General features: G+C 38.1%; 1 protein-coding gene across 1 annotated transcript; it reads left to right on the plus strand.

The window, feature by feature from the left end:
* The first annotated feature begins 10593 nt into the window (after nt 1-10593).
* LOC112166310 lies at nt 10594-13290 on the plus strand. The gene is made up of 5 exons (XM_024303115.2): nt 10594-10964; nt 11045-11144; nt 11238-11330; nt 11899-12099; nt 12752-13290. Exons 1-5 carry the CDS (start codon nt 10666-10668, stop codon nt 12983-12985), a joined length of 927 nt encoding a protein of 308 aa, XP_024158883.1. The 5' UTR covers nt 10594-10665; the 3' UTR covers nt 12986-13290.
* Nucleotides 13291-20483: the final 7193 nt, after the last annotated feature.

The raw sequence follows: 20483 nt of genomic DNA on the forward strand, positions 1-20483 counted from the left end.
TAAAAAAAATAAAGCTAGTTAGCTGGCATAAAGACATTAACAGACTACTAAAACATACAAATTCCAGCATACGCTTTTTGTTGTTTTGCCTAATTAACAAAATATGTCAATAAAAGAAAAATTAGATGAGTCTACGTTATAAAGTGATTGGAATATCTATATAAGACTTTTAAGAATGCTAGGGCTATATGAAATGATACTTGGGTGCTGACATTTATTGTGGCAATTGCTATACTAGATGAGATTGGTGATCTTCATAATTTGGAGATATTAATTGGTACTCCATCTTGTTGGAGATGAAAGATCCCACATTAGAAAAGTGACAAATAAAATATAACTTATAAGTGGGTGGATCTCACCCAATTGTACCGAGACCTTTTGTGATTAAAACCTAACACCTAACCGGTGGTTAAGTTGGGACAGTATCGGTACAATGGTGGGTCACGGGCCACGTTTGTCGCTGTTTAACATGGTATCAAAGCGGGTCCTTCTCCAATTACGTCTCCACGTAGGCACGTATCATGAGCCCAAATTGGGGTTCCTTGTATTGCCATCGAAATTACCAAGTGTCTAATGTGGGCCTTGGATTGTATTCACCAAGTCTCCGATATGAGACTTGTGTCCCAATTTCCAATGTGAAAATTGAATTAATTAATTTCATGTGCAGACCTAGAGTTAGGTTGCACGTGAGAGGGCAAGTTGGGATAGTATCAGTACAATGGTGGCTCAGGTAGCCTTCCACCAAGCATAGGCCTTGGGCTTCCAAACCTACAACAGTTTTACATAGATGGCAATAAACTCACCGGAATAGTGCCCAACTTCATCTCCAATGCTTCTAAGATCGCTAACCTAGGCTTGGGTTTGAACTCATTTTCTGGGTTTATTCCTGCCACTCTCTGTGCCTTACCAAACCTTCAGTGGCTCAATCTTGAGGGGAACTAAACTTCTTCTCTTGCTTGGCCAATCTAATAAATTTGCAGATGTTACACTTTCTGTACAATCCAATTAATACCACCCTTCTTGTTTCCCTTGGTAATCTCTCTACATCAGTACTTCAACATATTGATTTTAGCAAATGCAACATGAGGGCTAACATTCCCAAGGATATTGGCAACTTGATCAACTTGATCGATATCCTTAGACCTGTCATATAACCAATTGAGTGGATCAATTGCAACTTCAATGGGAAGATTGCAGAATCTCCAAGGTTTGTTTTTGAATGATAACAAATTTCAAGGATACATCCCATATGAAGTTTCTCAATTAGATAAGCTATTTAGCTTGCTCAATGGTTCTTCACCTTCTTGCTCAGGTAATCTAGCAGCTCTTAGAACACTATCATTAGGGTCTAATCTGTTAAGTTTCAGAATACCATCTGCCTTGTCTAAACTTACATACATCTTGCATGTAAACTTGTCATCCAATTCTTTGGTTGGATCTATCTCAAAAGATATTGGAAATATGAAAGCTGTGATGGATATAGACTTGACGTCAGAGAACCATTTCTCTTATATTATTCCAAGCAGCATTGGGAGTCTTGAAAGTATGGTTAGTCTCTCCTTGGAAAATAGTGATTTTGAAGGCCCTATTCCTAGTTCATGCAGCAAATTGCTAAGCCTGGAACTATTGGATTTGTCCAAAAACAATATTTCTTGATCCAAAAACAATCTGTCTTGAGTGATTAATCATGAATATTCCAAAGTCTCTAGAAGCACTCTCACATTTCAAGTATCTGAATTTGTCTTTCAACAGATTTCAAGGGCAAATACCAATAGTTGGAACTTTCAAAAACTTCTCTGCTCAATCGATCATTTGTCTCAAATGATGGGCTCTGTGGTGCTCCCCAACTTGATCGTTCACCGTGCAAAACTGGTAGTACAGCTAGTAGTACATCTATCTTGAAATATATTATACCAGGGGTCTTGTCAGCAGTACTCACAGTAGCCTTGTATCAATAATGAGAATGTTAGCGTGAGTCATAGTTCCCTATTAGGAATAGACTACAAGGGAATATATAGTTGTAACTACTTACCTTGTATATGTAGTGTAGTACAGTAGTACACAATAGTTGTAGTACGGTTGTAATCTGTTTATATACACCACATAATGAGTTTAATATAATCATAAGAAAATTCATTCTACATAGCTTGTCTTATTTTGACTTGGTATCAGAGCTAACAAAGTTAGAAACCTTTAAAGCCATACCAATTTTACCTCGACCAGCTATAGAGGCTGTAGGAGTAACTCCACCTGCTCTATGATGATCTTGGCCAGCCACTCCATAGAAATCCGGTTCTTGGACCAATTGAACAGCAGCTACTTTTGCCTTAGGACGATAACCTTGCTTTTTAGGTTTAAGGTGTGGGTTCAACTTCCAACAAGTCTCCCGAACATGCCCAAGGTCATTGCAATAAGAACATTGAGGACGAGGGCGGTTGGTGAAGCCTGGTGGGAAACCTTGCTGATGAAGTGGGGCTGAACTCTGCTGCTGAAGGAAAGGTGCTGGTGACTTGGCCTGAATGGCTAGGCTAGATACTTCAATCTGTGCATGTTTGACACTCTCCTGTTGAGACTCATCCTTAGGGATGTATGTAAAAGCTGTGTTCAAACTAGGAGGGTCTATCATTCTGAGCAATTCTCCCTTGGCACTGCTATGCTTCTCATCAAGCCCTCTCAGAAATACATGAACCTTTTCTAGCTCCTTCTCCTTCTGGTACCACACAAGGTCTTCCTGATTCTTGATCTTGCAAGGACGCTTTTGATCAATTTCAGCCCATACATTCTTCAGCTTGGTGAAATACACAGCTACTGGTTGCCCATTCTGTTGCATACTAGCAGCTTTACACATCAATTCATGAACCTGTATAAAATCAGACTCATTGGTATACAAATCCCCCAATGTCTTCCATATCGCCTCAGCAGTTTCACATTCCTCCACCATTTGTAGCACATCATCAGTCATGGCTCGAAATAGAATTGACATTACAAACCCATCATCATCTTCCCACTTAGCATAGGCCTCCACATCATCTTCACTAGGAGCCTTAATTGTTCCAGTCACATGCCCCATTTTGTGTATTCCACGGAGATAAACTGACATAATTTTCTTCCACGTTCGGAAATTGGTACCAGTGAGTTTGGTACCCCCGAAAGAACCACCTTTTGAGCTCTTGACAGAGACCTCAACCTTCTGGACCTCATTGGCCTTAGAACTTTGACTGTCATCACCACCCATTGTAATAGTACAATAGCAATAAACACACAAATCCCTAAGTACGCAGCGGAATTAAGAAGAATAGAAGGCTCCAAAAATTAATAATAACATTTTTTTTTTGGAACCTGTTAGAGTTGACTCGAAGATCTGGAGTTGACCGAGTTGACTCACTGATCAAGTTGACCGAGTGACTGAGTTGACCAACTGAAGAGATCGGAGATCGATCTCTGATGTAAGAGGCAGACTAAGGCGGCTGGACAAGAGACGAGGCCGGTCTGGTCTAGGGAATTGACGGCGGAGCGAGGAGCGAGGATCGCCTGTCCTGGGTGAGCGTCGATCTCTGGTTGTTGGGCGACGGAGCTGAACGAGCTAGGATCGCCGGTTCTGGGCGATCTGGAAATCGACGGCGATGGTTCTGAGCGATTTGAAGACCAACGACGGAGCTGAGCGAGCGAAGATCGCAGGTTCTAGGGGATCTGGAAATCGACGGCGATGGTTCTGAGCGATTTGAAGATAGACGGATCTGCTCTGATGCAGATGAAGACCGCCGGATATGTTCTGATGCGGACGAAGAAGGGCATCGGGTCCGATGCAGAAGAGGGGGACTGAAGCCTTTGATGCCGGATCTGATCTGGAGATGATGTCGCCGAAGTCAAAGAAGAAGACATTGGTCGTTCTTTGACGGACGCTCAGGATGTAGTTAAGAGGTGAAAAAACCCTAACAATGGGGTTCTAACTCCTCAAGTTTGAACAAAAACTGAAATTAAAATAACGAGACAAAGTCCTTTCGGATCTCTGCTCTGATACCAGGTGGAGTTATTTTTCCTCTTCCGATACAGCTCTTCAGGGGGAGAATTCATATTTTGAAGAACTGTATCATGGAGAGGGGGAGGAGAAGAAGAAGTCACACATGTATGGAGTGGCTAGCCAAGATCATCATATAGCAGGTGGAGTTACTCCTACAGCCTCTATAGCTGGTCGAGGTAAAATTGGTATGGCTTTAAAGGTTTCTAACTTTGTTGGTTCCGATACATGGATTATTGATTCTGGTGCCTCCGATCATATGACTTATGACAAATCATATTTTACTGAATTGTCTTCCCCACCAGTGTCTTATGTAACCAATGCCAATGGTAAGGCCTTTCCTGTGTTAGGGTCAGGGTCAGTTCGTATTACTCCCACCTTAGAACTTCATAATGTGTTATATGTACCTGACTTGTCTCACCATTTGATATCTGTTCCCCAGTTGAATACTAAGTCTAAATGCTTTGTAACCTTTTATCCTATGTATGTGATTTTTCAGGATCTTCTCACCAGGGAGATAATCGGTCAGGGGTATCTGAGGGGCAGGTTGTTCCATCTGGATCAGACATACGCAGGAGAGAAACCAGGAGCACAGTCCCGCGCTGCTTTGACTTCGAGTTCTGATAAGCTAAGTGAAATTTGGTTGTGGCATCGCCGTTTAGGGCATCCCTCTTTTAGTCTTATGAGAAAAACCATGCCTACTTTGTTTATTGGTGTGGATGAGTCTATTTTACATTGTGAAACATGTGTTTTGGCCAAGAGACATCGTGCTACTTATTCTCCTAGTATTTTTAATAACAGTGTTGCTCCTTTTGAGTTGATTCATTCTGATGTTTGGGGGCCATCTAGAGAACCCACTGTGTCGAGTATGAGATACTTTGTGTTGTTTATTGATGATTGTACGAGATTGTCATGGGTTGCTCTTCTAAAAACCAAAGATGAAGTCTTTCCAGCTTTTCAAACTTTTCGTACTCTCGTTCAAACATAATACCATAGTACCATTAAAGTCCTTCATTCTGACAATGGGGGGGAATATGTTAATCATGTTTTCCAAGAGTTTTTTACAACCCATGGGATTGTTCACCAAACTACATGTCCACAAACACTATAACAAAATGGAGTGTCTGAAAGGAAAAACCGTCATTTACTTGATATGGCTCGTGCCCTTCTCTTTAGTGCTCATATGCCTAAGTATCTTTGGGGCGATGCTGTACATGCTTCCTCCCATCTTATTAATCGTCTTCCATCTAGCGTTCTTCAGGGAAAAATTCCTTTTGAGGTTCTTGCATCTCATGTCTCCTTACCTTCATTTCATAATCTTCCAGCTCGTGTGTTTGGTTGTGTTGCTTTTGTCCATGTTCTTAAAAACCAAAGGTCTAAGTTGGATGCCCGAGCACTTAAGTGTGTGTTTGTTGGTTACGGAGGGTATCAGAAGGGGTACAAGTGCTATCATCCACCTACCAGGAAGTACTATGTCACTATGGATGTTACCTTCTTTGAGGACATGAGTTATTTTTCCTCTTCCAATACAGCTCTTCAGGGGGAGAATTCATATTTTGAAGAACTGTATCATGGAGAGGAGGAGGAGGAGAAGAAGTCACACAGGTAGGAGGTATTTTGACAGATCCAGTTGAGACCATCAGCTCGCCACCTCTTGAAGCAGTAGCTCCAAACATCCACGCACCAGTTTCTATGGCTGAAAATGACGTCGAAAACGCAACTGCCCCTCCTGCCATCACGTCTACCCCTGACCCACAGCTTCCTGGTACTAAAGATCACTCATTTGAGGTATGTCCACCCACGAGTATTAGTAGTAGTGAGTCTAATGTTGAGCAACATGTGTTACCAAATAGGTCAACTCGGGGTCAATCAGCCAAAAGATATGAACCTACTCTTACTGCCAAATCAAAATACCCAGTAGCCAATTATATGTCCACTAGGAGGTTGTCTAAGTCATATGAATCATTTGTGAATTAAATATCTGCTGTATCAGTACCTAACAAAGTGGGATGCATTGGGGGATCCAAAGTGGAGAAAGAGATGGAGGCGTTGCAGAAGAACAATACTTGGCAACTTGTGCCTCCACCACAAGGCAAGAAGGCTGTAGGTTGTCGTTGGGTGTTTACCGTGAAGCATAATTCAGATGGATCAGTGAATCGGTACAAAGCACGCCTTGTAGCAAAGGGGTTTACTAAGATGTATGGTATAGACTATGGTGAAACATTTGCCCATGTTGCCAAGATGAACACTATTCGGGTTCTGCTCTCATTTGCTGCTAGTTTAAACTGGCCACTCCGACAATTTGATGTCAAGAATGTATTTCTTCATGGAGAGTTAGCCAAGGAAGTGTACATGAGCCTTCCACCTGGGTGTGTAGTTGCTTCTCCTGGTGATTTTGTCTGCAGATTGAGAAAATCTCTGTATGGTCTCAAACAGTCACCTCGTGCTTGGTTTGGAAGATTTTCACAATTCATGCGGAAGGTTGGTTATAGACAGAGCAACTCAGACCATACCTTGTTCCTCAAGCATCAACAAGGGAAGGTAACAGCTCTAATTATTTATGTGGATGATATGGTAATTACTGGCAATGATACTGTTGAGATGGATAGACTACAAAGATAGCTAGCCTCTGAGTTTGAGATGAAGGACTTGGGTGAACTTAAGTACTTCTTAGGGATTGAGGTAGCTAGGGGGAGAGAAGGAATCTATCTGTGCCAGAGGAAGTACGTTCTTGACTTGTTGACAGAGACAGGTTTGTTGGATTGTAGACCGGTTGATACTCCTATTGAGCAGAACCATTGTTTGGCTGAGTATCCAGATCAGGTACCTACTGATCGAGCTCGCTATCAGAGGTTAGTTGGGCGCTTGATTTATTTAGCTCATACTAGACCAGATGTTGCATATGCAGTAAGTGTGGTGAGTCAGTTCATGCATAATCCGAGTGAGAGTCACATGGATGCTGTTATGCGGATTTTGAAATACTTAAAGTCAGCTCCAGGAAGGGGAGTAATGTTTTCTAAACACAACAATATTCTTGAGGTTTGTGGCTTCACAGATGCAGATTGGGCTAGAAATATTACAGACAGGAGGTCGACATCTGGTTACTTTACCTTTGTGGGAGGTAATTTGGTTACATGGAAGAGTAAGAAACAGAAAGTTGTGGCACGTTCTAGTGCTGAGGCTGAGTATAGAGGTATGGCTCACGGAGTGTGTGAATTGCTGTGGCTGAGAAATCTGTTACGTGATCTGGGTTTCAAACTCAAAAGTACCATGCAGTTGTATTGCGACAACAAGGCTGCCATTGACATATCACAGAATCCAGTATAGCATGATCGTACTAAGCATGTGGAGGTTGATCGTCACTTTATAAAGGAGAAGCTAGATGCCAAAATTATTTGTTTCCTTTTTGTTTCAACTGAAGAGCAACTTGCAGATATACTTACCAAAAGAGTTTCCAGAAAGGCGTTTTATGACTCACTAAGCAAGTTGGGCATGGTTGATGTATATGCGCCAACTTGAGGGGGAGTGTTAGTGTGAGTCATAGTTCCCTATTAGGAATAGACTACAAGGGAATATATAGTTGTAACTACTTACCTTGTATATGTAGTGTAGTACAGTAGTACACAATAGTTGTAGTACGGTTGTAATCTATTTATATACACCACAGAATGAGTTTAATATAATCATCAGAAAATTCATTCTACATAGCTTGTCTTATTTTGACTGAGAATACACAAAAAAAAAGGAATGTGGAAGTTGCAACAGAGATTTTCATGTCACATAAACTTCTTTGGAGAAAAGTTTCATACCTAGAACTACAAAGGGCAACAAATGGATTCAATGAAAGCAACTTACTAGGCACCCGGGGTTTTGGTTCAGTATGTAAAGGAACACTTTCAGATGGGATAGATATTGCCATAAAGGTTTTCAATTTCCAGCTAGAAGGGGCTTTCAAGAGTTTTGATATTGAATGCGAAATGCTAGGCAATATTCGTCACCGAAATCTTCTCAAAATTATCAGTTGTTGCAGTCAAGTTGATTTCAAAGCCTTGGTACTGGACTACATGCCTAATGGGAGCCCTGAAAACTTGTTGCATTCTCAGAACATTCCTTTGAATGTCCTTCAAAGGTTGAATATAATGATAGATGTTGCATCTGCACTCGAATATGTTCATCATGGTTATTCAATACATGTTGTTCACTGTGATTTGAAGTCCAGCAATATACTACTAGATGATGATATGGGTGCACATGTTGCTGATTTTGGCATTGCAAAACTCTTAGATGGAAGAGATTCTATGACTCAAACCAGGACTCTAGCCACTATTGGTTACGTGGCTCTAAGTGCGTTGCTAGTTATATATCTTTGAGTTTTATACATGTAGTCTGTATCAAAAAATGTTTCCTAGTATTTATGTTGAATTTACTTTTCATCATGATTATATAAGTGACAATTCATATGTTGCAGGGTTTGGAATGGAAGGAATTGTTTCCTGAAGAGGGGATGTGTACAATTTCGGTATTGTACGTACTTATGGAAACATTCACAAAAAGGAAGCCTACAGATGAAATGTTTGTGGAAGAGTCGAGTTTAAAGCAGTGGGTTGCAAATTCTTTACATCCAAATAGAGTAGGCCGGCTCTGAAGCTGTGGATGCCGAATTACTTGGAGCAGAAGAAGATCATCATTTTGTAAGCAAGAGAGATTGTTCATCATCCATTATGTATGAGATTAGCTCTAGCGTGTTCTGCAGATTCACCGGAAGCCAGGATAAAATGCAAGATGCTCTAGTCACACTCAACAAAATCAAGATCAAGTTCTTGAAGGACACTGAAAGCGAGTAGTGGTGTTACTTTTAACTATTGTTTTTTTTCTGATGATCAGCTAGCGAGAACAAAACCCCTAGACTGTAATTCTTCTTGCCAATATCACAATTAACCAAATAAATAGGAAGTGACTTTTATCCATCAGAAACCAACTAGGAACTCTTTCAGTGAAGGAAAGTCTATTATGAATACCATCTACAATAGCTTCAAATCTTGTCCATTTTGTTCTATAGGTCTCTGTAGTGTGTACCCTTCCATATTTCAGTGGTAAATGATTCCACACAATTGTAGTTTGAGTACCATATAGAGAAAGTACTGCACTGCTAATCAAATTAGAGCAAAAGAGCTTAAATTGACAAAGTCTACTCATTTTGAAAGTTGATAAATGATAACTTGTTACGAACTAGTTTTTGAGAAAATTAGATATATATAAAGAGGTATTGGGAAAAATCCATACATATTTTATTATCAATCTACACCCAATCCACATAGGCAAACATTTCTTTTAGAGTGTTGATATATAATAAATATTTTTTCATATTTTTCTATATATGCCTGATTTACTCTTGGGGCAGTGAAAAGTAATATGAGATGACAACTAATCCTTAATTTTAATATTTTTAACTGTAGCTACTCATTGAATTTTGAAAGTATTTTTTAAAGAGTCGACCATAATCCGACTTAGATAAGAGAATTGTTTGCTCAGCAAAAACTCGGACTGCTTGGTCTAGGGTTTGCAAAATTCTTCTTGTCCGGCGACACTCGGAGTCAGTATTGGTTTTCTCCACGTCGCTAATAGGCTGCTGCCGGACGGGTGATGGTTGGTCTAATACCCATTTACCTGTGAGATGGTTTAGCGTGAGGTGGTTTGGGACCGGTGCTCGGAGGCAGGCATCCGTGGACACCGGTTTCAGGTGACAAGTTTGGTGGTGCTAGGTGGGACTGGATCGAGGATCCATCTCCTTTCTAGGAGGCGGTGATGGTGACATATTTCCGGAGCTCCCCGATTCTATCCTTAATTGTTTTGCTTTTTCAAAAACTTTGCCGAGGTATATTATGTGACTATTTTATTTTGCTGAGTTTTGCAGTTCTAATTTCTTTCCATATATAATTTCAGATTTCTTTTCGTTAATGTGATGAGTTCTTCTCTCAGTAAGTTATGTTATGTTATAGAATGTATCTGCATACTCACTTGCTCCATTAGTCAATATATGTGTTATAATGGAATGAATACCTATTACAAGCCATTGCAACAACGTCAACCACAAGTAAATTAAGTATGACATATTCAAACAAACCTCTACATTAGGTATGCAACCAGTACACATTACCTTCAGAATGATGATTTATATCGAAGAGTATACCATGTTCTCAAGTATATTGAATATCATATCATTTACCAACTAAATTCTTAGGTGATGTAAAATGCAAATGTAGCTCATGACCAGGCATCAAAAAAAACTCATAACATTAAACATATCTTATGGCCATGAATATTAAATAACATACATGCAACTACATGAATATTTGATTACATACATCTAGACTACATAACCAATAAATCAAATATAAATGAGATATCTAAAAGTAAATATCTCTTGACTAGACATCGAAAAAAGCTCATAGCATATTATACATCAAAACTTCTCACTTTCAAAAAAAAAAAAAAAAAAAATTCTCACCCTGTTAAACACTATCTACTTCAAGTGGAGTAAAAACTAACCGACTTGTCTGCCTTATTTTCTTTCAGACAAACCATATCCCCTTGAAAGCCGGAACAGACAATAAAAATGAAAACAGAATAAAGAGTAGTCGTGGCCCATGGAGTTTCTCTATCTGCTCTGCTCAATCCTCTCCACCTTCCTCACTTCCCTCACACTCTCTCTCCTCCTCCCACTCCGCACTCTCCTCCGCCGCCTCTCCCCCTCACGCGCCGCCTCTCCCTCCTCCGTCTCCCTCTACCAAGGCACCGTCTTTCACGAGCGTCGCCGCCCCGTCCGCCACTCCTTCCGCTACTCCGTCCGCTACGCTCTCATCGACCTCGACGACTCTCCCCGCGCGCTCCCCAACCACCTCTCCGCCGACGAGGCTCGCCGCATTGCCGGCACCTCCGGCCGAACGTAAGGATTGCGTCATCTCTGTAATCTTGCTTTCCGGTGGATTTATAAGCTTGGTGTTTTAGCTGATTTGAATTGAACAGGTTGCTTTTGACGATTCCTGAAAGCGTGGGATATGAGCAGAACCCGTTGAGCTTGTACTACTGCTATGATGATCAGATTTTGAAGCAGTGCATTGCTGAGGTTTAATTTTTAGTTTTTTTTTTTTTTTTTTTTTTAATGGTGCATTAGATAATTTAGACCCTTTTGAGCTGACCAATGTGCTTGTGTTTATAGGTCACCAATACGCCATGGGGAGAAAGAGTGTTATTTGTTTTCAATCCAGATTCTGATTTAGTGGCGAAACCACTACATGTCAGTCCCTTTATGGTAGGTTTCAGTAATTTCTATGCTTGATTAGTATTTTAGGATTATGAACTTCTCTGTTTTAAAACTGAGTTCATCTATTGCTTTTGTTTTGATCTTCGGTCAGTCCTTGAGTAGTAATAATATTTGTCAAGTTCTGAAATTTATATGCATAATGGATGGAGAATATTATACCATATATTAACATTGTCATGGAGTCGATAATGCATTAAAAGTAGGGTCTTTCGGTGTTCTGGCCGGAGAGGGGAAAATGTGGTGTGCATTTCTAACCGGGGTGGTCAAGAGAAGCTGGGAGGGTTTGGGGGAAATGCTCCTCTGAATAGGGTTGTAATTCCTGGCTTTTGATGGATGTTTTCCATGCTGTTACTTTGTTCTAAGTGTTGTTCCATTCTTGTAAATAGGAAATTACTTGAACTGTTTGGTCAACCATAGTAACTAAAGTTTAATGCAAATGCCATTCCTTTTCCTATGCATTGTAGAGGTTTTTCACTATGCAGATGTTAATATAATCAGGATCTACTATGCAGAAAGATTTCCACTTTTTGAGTAACCACATTTATGATAATTGCAGGACATGTTTGGGAATTGGAGTATCAGAGCAAATGCTCCTGACAATACTTTGTTCGTTTCAATTTCAGTTCAACACCCTGACCTTGGAAACTATTTTACAGCTACCCTAAAAGCCAAAAGGGTACCCTCATCATTGGTGTCTGATCATGCACTGTTTTTCTGGTTGATGCCGCATAAGGTTGCAGTGTGGATATATTGGCATGTAAGTAAAGTATAACCGCTTCATTTGGTTTTTGCTGCACTCTAGATCTAAGCAGCATTAACTAAATCAAATAAGTTTAATTAAAAAAAAATTTGATTAGCTAAACACTACTCAATTACAGTGGATTCACTAACTCAGTTGCAGAACCTTGTGGATGATGCAACACTAAACTCTACTAATATGTTGTATGATGCATAAGGATGATTGCTATGACCAAATATTTGTTTGCTGATTTAGAAGTAAATTCAAAATATGAACTCAGAGCCACTAGTTTAGAAATCACTGACCCTGTCCTTAGTGTTTAATTAAAATTAGTCTCACCTTCACTACAGCACAATTATTAGACCTGGCTTTACGTATAACGTGAAAGACCGGCGTCATTTTAAATCATTGTAGAATGATTTGCCTCCTCTCTTGTGAACATTTTATTCAAACTATCCAGTTTCTTATTTCAGAAAAAATGTTGTTTGATCACTTTTGTTTTCATAGCTTTTTATGTATCATCAATTTCTATAATCAATGGATGTAAAAAATACTAAGGAAATTTTGATATAGTTTATTATTTATATGCTTCAATTAAGAGGTTGTGTAAACCTATAATTAGATATATGCTTCGACTTATTGAATCAACTGTTTATTATTTTTTTCACAGGCCATTAAACTTTGGTGGAAGAATGTGGCATTTGTCCAACACCCAAGGTATACCAACCCTGCATATAGGGAGGAAGCTCTGGTTCGTAACCAGAAACTTCAATGCTGTCCGGCTATTGGATTGGACAAAGATAAACATCTGCGACTTGAAGGAAGTAGTCAAGGATGTAGGGTCAACAAAGAAAGTGAGGCTCGTTATATTAAATGGAGAGATGCTAAGTGGCCTTGGTATTGACTCCAAATGGTAGGAGGACTTCTGTTGTCATGTATGTTAAGATTGTATTGAGGGTTTTGTTTAGGCAAAGTCCATTGAAATGCATAGTATATACTCATTGATTGAATAACCGTATGATAACTTGGTCCATTGATACAAGAAATTTGCTGTGAATATCAGTTTTTCCCAGCAAGGTTGATGCTGCTAATCAGTTACTTATCTGGGATAAGTTAATTAATCCCCCCCCACCTGGGCGGCTGGGCATGCTATCTGTATTGATGGAGTGTTAAACTACTCTTGGTTCTAGTGGAGATTCAAAGTTAAGACCTTGTTTAGCATTTTGCAATGAATGAACTAATGGCGAAGACGTAAACTCCTCATGTAGGACATGATATGAAACACTCCATAAGGCATGATTTAAGGAACAAAGCTTCAAAGACTGTCATATAAACCCTATGGTTAGCCTAATCCTCAGCAAGGCTAGTGAAGTAAGAAACATGAAATGAAAACATCTACGTACTGCTGCTGCGGGTTCAAAATTTTTACAGAAATGGAGGATCACTCTTGAACCTCATCGCCTGGTCTATCTGGAGATAAGAGCAGTTGAACTTGCTGCCTTGCTGGCGGTTGGCCTGCTGGGTATTAAAGTTTGAAACGCAAAGACATGGATCGAAAGTTCGAAACATTCTACACTTCATTCATTACAGACAAACCCTATAATAAAATAGTCGTGCATTACACTATTCATGCGTGTTTGGAATTTTTTCTATCATATGTCAACCAATATGACAACTATAAGAATCTTTTATAAAAATAATACTTGCCCCACTACATCAAACGGTCATTATTTGTTATATATATATATAATGATCATGTGATTTATAATGAGATTGGAATTTTTCCTGTCATATGTCTATTTGTTATATATATAATGATCATGTGATTTATAATGAGTTTGGAATTTTTTCTGTCATATGTCAACTAGTACGACGACTATAATAATCTTCTATAAAAATAATACTTGCGCCACTAAATCAAACGGTGTATATATATATATATATATATATATAATGATCATGTGATTTATAATGTGTTTGGAATTTTTTCTATCATATGTCAACTAGTACAACGACTATAAGAATCTTCTATAAAAATATTACTTGCACCACTAAATCAAACGGTCATTATTTATTATATTTATATATATATTTATTATATTATATATATATAGATATATTTAATGATCATGTGATTTATAATGTGTTTGAACTTTGTAGTTCGATCAGAAGTCTATAATATTGTCTTTGTATTGGGTGACCGTCAACATCATCATCGTTGATTATTGTGTTGCGCCGAACACCAAAGCCTGATTGCCATATTTACACCAAATTTTGTTTGTAAACCATGGAAAAGAAGAGCATTTTTGCTTCGATGACACAATATGTTAGAAGGGTGTTACTATCAAAAGGTACAGATTATCATTTTAAAATCTTTTTCTACTCAAAACTAAATTTCCTTTCAACTCAGTATATATTCTAGAAATTAGTTGGTACATGATTTTACTATTGTAGATCTTACGCATATGAGACAAAACTTTTGACAATTTGTATAACGATGTGCCATTTACAGAGGTTCAAACAACGAAAACTTTATTTTACATGGGAGTTTATGAAATGGTGGGTTTAACAGTTGCAGAAATCAAATACTTTGATATCTCGGGACATGGTAAAAAATATCTCCAAAACATATTAATCGAAAGAGTTCTTCTATGGTGCACTAATGTATGACATCAAGTATATTAATTCGGTGTTGAAAGTAAACTAGCTCAATTTATTGATAGAATATATAACCTAGTCTAATATCAAAATAGTCTACGAATATAATAAGGAGGTCTACCACTACAATAAAAATCAGTTGACATTTAATATACCGATAGGGTATGTAGAACTTAATTTTCGAGATTGAAGGACACAAGTTTTTCTTTTCAAAAACATTTTTTTTTATTGGGTTTTCAAAAACAATTTTAGTCGACATAAACTGAAAAAGTGTTTTCAGTTTTTCACATTTTTCTTGCAAAATCTGTGTAGTTGAGCAACCACTTGATCTTGATGTAGAACCTGGAAAATCAGTTCATATATATGATATGATAATATAATATATAGGCGGTGGGCCGAAAGCAGTAAGCACCTAAGATACCCGCCCACGAGTCGGCTCAGCACCACTCAATTCATTGAGGTATTATTCACGTGCTTGAAGGAAAATGAAACGAAGAAGATTGAATTTCTTTCTTATTGTGGTTCTTGGGGCCGTAGTTCCGGATTGAATGGTTGGTCACCGTAATGATAGAAGTTTGAACCACCAAGCATTATAGCCTACCATCCGCAATTGCTCTGTCTGGTTCTTGGGAACATATCTTTAACTTTTCTGTCACTATTATGTGTGATTTCTAGTTTTAAAATGTAAAGTTTGCTTAGAATTAACTACACGAATCGTACTAATTGTACTCATGTTCACACTAATGATCTTTTAGGATTCATGTTTAACATGTGTTGTCGTTGTTTTAAACCATCGAGAAATGAGAAGTAAGAAAAAAATCAAAGGGTAAATTAAATTTGAAATCTGTTTTTTTGTTTGAGATAATTATTGTCTTTTCATAAAAAAAATTTGTGTTACGTGATAGCAATTTAAGATGACGGTGTTGAGAATATATACATCCTACATGAGAAAAATGGGACATTGCCTATGAGTTTATAAGGGTTTGGGCCACTCCATCCACTGCCAATTGGTTTTGGATGTGAACCACAAATTACTTTATTATGGTATCAGAGCGGGTTATCCCACGTGTGCATGCCTAACGGTCACACGGGCTCCACGTCACCAAAAAGTTGTTCACGTGTATGGCTTGAAAATTTGCCACACGTGTGGGGGCGTGTTGAGAATATATACATCTCACATGGGGAAAATAGGACATTGCCTATAAGTTTATAAGGGTTAGGGCCACTCTATTTATTGGCAATTGATTTTGGATGTGAACCCAAATTATTTTACCCGACAGTCACTAATTCATTTCTTAACTTAATTAGTCATTTTCATGTTACAGTGTGTAGTAGAATTTATAGAAAGGCTAATTCGTGGAAAGAAGTAATCCATACACATAATTGGTTTAAGGGTTTGAAAAGATTCTAATGAATCCAAGTTCGACGGTCACTAATTCATTTCTTATCTTAATTAGTCATTTTCATGTTACAGTGTGTACTGTGTAGTAGAATTTATAGAAAGGCTAATTCGTGGAAAGAAGTAATCTATACACATAATTGGTTAAAGGGTTTGAAAAGATTCTAATGAATCCAAGCTCAACTAATAAGTTCTTGGCTTTAAAAAAAAAAGAAGGTTGTTGGAGCACACAAAGTGGATAATAATGAAGTCATTTCAGTAAAACAATACTCTCGTCAACTTGATTATGATTACAGATTCACAACGAGAGTGTTTTACATTCTGTCTGCCTCATCACGAGGATGTCTACTTCAATTAAAAGAGACAAAATATGAAAGTAAGTTTGACTCCTCAATCCAATTAATTTTCATGAATTGACATTATTTCCTATTTACATAACAAAAAACGTGCTCGCATTTTCTGCGTCACGATCTTTATGCTTGAATGTGAAGTTTGGAATCAAAAACCTATTAAAATATATAGTTGTTCATTGACGCAGGAAAATAAAAATAAAATTGAGCATATTAAGAAAGTATATATATGATCAAATTAAAGTAATAAGTGTGTGTGGCCTTTCTAGTGAAGAAATTTTTTTTTGGGTCTTTTCTAGGGATAGGGTATTAGACTTTTCGATCATATTTTAGCATTTCAACTGTTCAGTTTTTAGGTCCTAATGTATAGATCACTTATACAAATTTTCAGCCAAATTAATTATCGTTAAGGCATTCAGAATGACGATTAAAGGTTATAAGTAGGAATGGTTCAAGTTCAATAGATTTGGTTCGTCCGTTGATTTAATCTAGTTTGATACCTTAACGATTACCGATTTGGCTGAAAATTTACAGAAGTGATCTACACTTTAGGACCTAAAAACTGAACGGTTGAGATGCCGAAATGTGATCGAAAAGTTGGTCTAATGCCCTATCCTTAGAAAAGACAAAAAAAAAATGGATCCCTTAGGGGAAGGGCCCTCATATATATATAGAGGCCCGTTTTAGAGATAATCTCCTTACTTGAAAAATTTGAAAATTTTTACTATTTTACACTAGTATATGACCTAATTCAATAATTTCAACTGTTGATACAAATGATTTCTATGCAAGAACTATGTCTACAAAAAATTAACCAAGTCCATATAATTATTTGATCATTTAAAATTATATGAACAAATGTAGTTCATTAGATTAAATTAAAATCAACATTGTGCTAATCAAATAATTAAACATTTTCCAATTCGATTAATTTTTTGTATGATTCATATGTGTGTGTATAACTATTTAATGGATGGTTTAGATTATTAAACTATATGCTAAAAATAAAAACATCTCTCACATTTCCAGTTTAAGGAGGTCATCACTATTTCCTCTCTCTATGTATAATCAATTTAGTGTCTGTGTGTGATCAAATTAAAGTAATAAGTATATGTGTGTATGGTGTGCTCAGAGCTAAATTATAAGCATACTAAAAAGAAGTAATATGTTAATTTAAACGTACTACGTTTGTTGGAAAGGAAATAGAGATGTTTATAATACTTAGCCTCTTAAACGTAATTGTACTTATCCTTCTTTTCATTTTAGAAAAACAAGGAAAGCTAATTAATTAGTTAAAATACTAATGTAAGACCATGCACCAGACTTAATTATGGAGAAGAATAAGGCAACATGAGTACATGACAATAGTTCTGTATATATAGTCAATCAATTACTTAACAAAAGGCCAAGTAATCACTCTTTTGAGGAGAAACTTTAGACTTAAAAAATTGGAGCAACGTAGCTAGGGTTTGGAAAAAACAGAGGTGGCTCCTTTGCTTATCCGGCTACGTCCTCCCGTTGACGACGGTTTCCAGCCTCTTCGGCGAGCGAAGGGTGTGGCCAGATGGGTGTGTTTTTGCTTGGCGGCGGGAGGTGATCAAGATTGGGGGTTGCGACAGGAGGTGTTTTCTTTTTCTCAGTTGAAGACGACGGTGGATCGGTGGTCTACTGCAGAAAATTTAGGGAAGCGAGGAGCGGTCATCTCGGCAAGATTGGATGGCGTATTGACATCGGGTAGGTGTTGGGACAGTGCTGGGTTGGAGAGTCTTGCCATCTGGGTTTATAGTAGAGAGAGATTTCAGAGATGGAGGGTCTCTACAGGTTGGTTTTGTCCTTGGCTTAGATGTGAGATAATTGGAGTCGAGTTTACCAACCTCAATCCCAACTTTACTGTGGCTAATTCTGTGAAGCTTGAGTCGATTTTGTGGAGAATGAAAGTTGATTGTGGCAGTTTATTTCTTTGTTTTTTTTAGGGTTTAATTTATTCTTTAGTTCGTGGTTAGGATTAATAAGTCCCTCCTCCCTTGAGCAAGGGTTTGGGTGTTTCTGTGTATGGTCGATGCCATTGTTATGGTGTCATGGTCATTTTGCTGTGTCATGGTCTGGTCTTTTGTCGGTGCTTTTTGGTTATCAATGTGATGGTGAATCTAGGCCTCATCAAAAAGCCCACGGATCAAGTGGGCCGATGGAGGCCCGCCGGCCCGTTAAAAAGCCCGCAAAAGCCCGCCTCGGTGGGTAGTGGGCCGGCCCGCAAAAACCCGGCCCGTAAAAGCCCGTAAAATATTATATATGTGTGTGTGTGTGTTTATATATATATGTAGATATGTGTGTGTGTTTATAAAAATATATATATATATAAATATATATATAGACACATATAGATATATATATATATATTTGTGTGTGTGTTTATATATGTGTGTGTGTTATATAAATATATATATATATATAGATATATATAGATATAGATATATATATATATATATATAACACACAAATATATATATATACAGTGGTGTTCACCTGGTCAGTTGCTGACTAAAAAAATTATGCTCAACAACCCTTAGATTTATATCCAAGGGTGGAAAACAAAACACCTCAACTTACTAATAATTCTCTCTGCCCTTGGATTTACATCCAATGGTGGTTGAGCATTATTTTCTTGGTCAATAACTGACCAGGTGAATATTTTCGTGTATATATATATATACAGATTCTATCTAGAGCTGAGCTCCGCTTTGAAAATTAACTTGTGAAGTTCGAGTTTTTGGTCACTTTTCTGTCGCAGATCCACATCTCGACCGTTTAGTTTTTAGGCACTAGTGTATAGATCATCTCTACAAATTTTCAGCCAAAATGATGATCGTTAAGGCATTGATAACTGCCTTAAAGCTAGTACGGTTCAGGTTGACAGATTCAGTCCGTCCATTGGTTTAATCGAGTTAGATACCTTAAGATCATCAATTTGGTTGAAAATTTACAGAGATGATCTATACACTAATACCAAAAAACTGAACGGTCAAGATGTGGATATGCGACCGAAAAGTGACCCAAAACTCGAACTTCACAAGTTAATTTCAAAGCGGAGCTCCGCTCTGGATGAGATCTGTATATATATATATATATATATGTGTGTGTGTGTGTGTGTATAGATATATATATATATATATATATATAGACACATAGATATATATATTTGTGTTATATATATATATATATATATATATATATATATATATATATATATATAAACACACACACACATATATATATAGATAGATGGGCGGGTTCTGAAGCGGACGTCCGCACTTGGCTAAAGTGCGAACGGCGACGCAGCGGCGGCGTTCCAGGCTTGGCCGGAGGCTCGGGGCTTGGCGGACGGAGGCCGGAGGCTTGGCGAACGGAGGCCGGAGGCTTGGCGGACTGTTCTGGGCAGCGTTCGAGGTCGGAGGAGGTCGGAGTTGCAGGTTTCTGGGCAGCGAGCTCACCTGCAACTGCAGGTTTCTGGGCAAGGCTGCAACCACGTCGCCGGCGACTCCACCGACTGCAGACCCGTCCGTCTGACCTGTGGCGTCCGTCCGGCAAGCTCCGCCGCTCCGTCGCACCCCGAGCCGAGCTACAGCAGTGCCGTCCGCACTTTAACGAAAGTGCGGACGTCCTCTTCAGAACGCGGTCGTATAGATAGATATATATATATATATAGATAGATATATATATATATATATGTGTGTGTGTGTGTGTGTTTGTTATATATATATATATATATATATATAACAAACACACACACACACACACACACATATATATATATATATATCTATATATATATATATATATATAGATATATAGATATATATATATATGTGTGTGTGTGTGTGTGTTTGTTATATATATATATATATATATATATATATGACTATATGTGTGTGTGTGTGTGGAAGTTCTTATACTTCTATATAAAATATGTGCTAATGTGCGTATATATATTCTACATA

This window comes from Rosa chinensis, chromosome 5 (genome assembly GCF_002994745.2).
Source record: "Rosa chinensis cultivar Old Blush chromosome 5, RchiOBHm-V2, whole genome shotgun sequence".
Taxonomy (NCBI): Eukaryota; Viridiplantae; Streptophyta; class Magnoliopsida; order Rosales; family Rosaceae; genus Rosa; species Rosa chinensis.